The 3,450-nt window shown below is 34.6% G+C and overlaps 1 protein-coding gene across 1 annotated transcript in view; it reads left to right on the top strand.

Annotated features, from left to right (window-relative positions):
* The first annotated feature begins 237 nt into the window (after positions 1–237).
* The window catches only part of LOC144966281 (chitin synthase chs-2-like), a 78,710-nt gene continuing 75,497 nt past the window's right edge, over positions 238–3,450 (top strand). The window contains exon 1 of the mRNA XM_078902495.1: positions 238–579. Coding sequence (XP_078758621.1) covers positions 542–579 — 38 coding nt within the window. The 5' untranslated portion in view covers positions 238–541. The remainder of the gene's footprint in view (positions 580–3,450) is intronic.

Here is a 3,450-nt window from a genome sequence, read left to right as displayed (position 1 = left end):
TTATTTACACACCCTCCTTCCTCACTCGGTCGAACCTTGGCGGGACGGATCTGCACACATAGCCAACAGATGAGAACTTGCGCCATTTTGGGATGCTGTAATATTAAGATGATGGTGTCATTTTTGGAAATTTTAGGTCCACTTAGCAATTGGGCAGGTCGACTGTGATTAAACTTTGGTTGTCTTATGACCCTATCGTCATCATATTAAATAACGGAGGCGGGCATTACCTATCTTGGGGCGAATCTAAATTCCGATGGAAACTTGTGTTGTCTCATTTATTAGCTTTCAAAAGGACGGATCGTAGGCAAAGTTCACCCTCATTACTGACGGTCACGCAGTGAATACATTTGATGTTTACAATTTGCTAGTCTCTGCATAACCTCTCGGGTAAAAATTTCCAACAAAACTGAGTTTTTCGTGCTCAAGATTGTATTTTTCTTAATTCGGTCAGCTGATGATGTATTTCTCGTCAATTCTTGAGTGATTGTTACCATTTTGTGGATTTTAAAAATATCTGTTTGGCGGTTTTTGCATTAAAATGACAAGAGTGAAGGATACAGACCCTGATGCTGTCAAGTGAGTGTTTTAGAGATTTTAGATTATTATTTCTGAGTGTTTTATATATTTTTACTCCAGGTGAACAAAATGATTGCACATTTCAAGGCTTCAGTTGACACTTTGTCAATTAAATATCAATAAAATCAAGTGCTGCAGAAAAAACAACATATTTCATTGGTTCTACGTGTAAAAATATATGGTCTTCAGTATAGAGACTCATTTGTTTAGTTTTACAATCAAAATGTATTTATCCACCCAACCATCCACCTTTCAATAGTTATCCACCAGGCTTTATTTTTACGTATGTTCTTCTATTATCATTCGCCTATGATAATTTACCAGCTTGATATGCTGCCTATCCAAGAAAAGTATATTACACAGCACGAAGCTGATTTATTAACAAGTTTTGTCTCATTACCTGCTAATAAAATGGTTTCCATCCATTCGTCCATTCCTCTATCTGTGCATCTGCCTCTTTGTCAAGCCATTGGTCAATATCACTGATGTCAAGGTTTCAATCCGACGGTTTACCTGTTTATCAATACGTATATTCATCTATATTTTAAAATCTATTTAATCTTCCAATCCATTTATCCATTTATTTTTCATCTATCAATCTATCCATCCATTTATCCGTTCAATCTATCTATCTATCTATCTATTTGTCTATTTTTTTCTTCTGTATCTGTCTATCGACTTGCCTCCCTTTCTATCTATCTATCTATCTATCTATCTATCTATCTATCTATCTAGCTATCTATCTATCTATCTATCTATATCTATCTATCTGTATAATAGCAAGTACAACTCTCTATATCTCAACAACGTTAGCAATATATATATATATATATAATATATATATATATATATATACCCTCTATACCTATCCGTCCATTACTCTTCCTTTTCATCTATCCACCGATATCTATCCATCTATCCATCTATTTGATATGTCTATTTATCGATGTAACTGCGCCTTACAAGCGTGCAGTCTCGTCCTACATGTTAAATGTTGCAGTTTGTCTTGGGATCCCTTGTAAAGGGCATTGAGTACGTTTAGTTGGTATTGTTATAGAAATAAGCTCAATTTGATTTTATCCATGTAGCTCTCTATATATATACCTATATATTTATCTATCCGTATATTTATTCTTTAATATTCATAACTATCCAACATTCAACTACAATATCAATATAGATATCCAACTATCTATCATTATTTCTATTTTTTTACCTATCTTCCTACCCACATATCTACAACCTACCTACCTACCTATCTATCTATATATCTATGTCTCTATCTATCTATCTATCTATCCATCTATATACATATCTATCTTTATAATATATATATATATATATATATATATATATATATATATATATATATATATATATCCACCTGATCTCCATTTCTCAACCTTCTGTCCTGAGTTTGAAAGTTCCGATTGTCTTTTGGTAGAGCACTCTTCTCAAGCAAAGAGATTGTCGTTTGTCTAATGTTTAGTTGGAGTTTCAGGCCATATTTTCTGAGGTACTCTGAGAATCCAGAAATGACTGGATAGCTAATCTCTCTCTCTCTCTCTCTCTCTCTCTCTCTCTCTCTCTCTCTCTTTCTTTCTTTCTTTCTTTCTCAATTCGGGTGATTAAAACAATAGCTCGAGATCCATAATGTTGCAGACCTCGGTCTCCGGATTATAGTTCACCTTCGACTGTAATCCAAGTTCCTTCAGATCTGCCTCTGAATATTATCTTGTGGAGTTCAGTGAACTGCTGAATGGATAGCTTGCGGAATTTTGCGACAGACAAGCACCATAATATTCAGAGGGTAGTATGAGGAAGACACCGAGAAACTTGGAGGAGAACAGTGAAGGGGATAGATGAGAGATAGGGGGAAACCTGGAGCCCATGAAGATGATGGTCACTGACAGAAGAGGATGGAGATCACTCGTTCCTGCCCTAAAAGCCAACAGGCATAATGGGCTCAACACATTTTTTCAACCGCTTCGTCTTCTATCATCATTTCCTGAAACTGAAACGTTATCCAACTGTTAAGCATTTTGTAGGCGTTGAGAATGTTTTCTGGAAGATTTCAGACAATTTCGGTTGCCGTTAGTAAGTAAGTTAGTAAGTTAGCAATGATTACTACCACAAAAAGAGAAATAATCCTAACGTTTTGGCCCCAAGGACTATCTTTGTTTCTTTTCTGTGTGTACGCATTTATCTGCCACATCCTGAGTTTCTTTCTGCTTGTCTAAACTCACCACTTAACAGTCTCTCTATTTGTTTTCCAATATCTGAATTTCTGCATCTTTGTTCAACACTATCAAAATCTAACTGACTGTTGTCACAAATCAACAAACATGGGAGATTTTACATGACAGTCTAAGTTGTTACAGTGTCAATTTTTAACTTGTACTTGTACTGTAAGTATTCCTATTTAAACACCTGTATACCAAAGCAACCGTTGTCAACCCTTTTTAATTTGATATAAAATTGTGTCTATATAAATTCTAATGTTCAACAGTCCCATATTTAAATACTACATAATATCTATAAAATAAATGGTCGTCTTGCTCGTTTTATGATCCCCTTACCGTTCAGTTCACCTTAACACGTTCTGCACATTAGCCTATATTATGTACAGGGTGGCCTGATAAATTTTGCAGGAAAAGCCAGATGATCTGAAAACATGTCAAAATTATGTATAAGGCATTTATGACTAAAATGTTCAATAAAGAAGAAAAATAGACCTTTATTCTCACTGCATTGATAAAATGTCTTTATTTAATGAAAGTCTCTTATTGTCTTGCCAATTTATGAGTGGAAATCAGGAAAATAATATATGCAAATTGATGTAAACGTGTGTATATATCAAACAAGTGGAAT

Source organism: Berghia stephanieae, chromosome 2 (genome assembly GCF_034508935.2).
Source record: "Berghia stephanieae isolate SIO BIC M18660-M18661 chromosome 2, UCSD_Bste_1.3, whole genome shotgun sequence".
NCBI lineage: Eukaryota > Metazoa > Mollusca > Gastropoda > Nudibranchia > Aeolidiidae > Berghia > Berghia stephanieae.
This window is presented reverse-complemented; position numbering and strand designations above follow the sequence as displayed.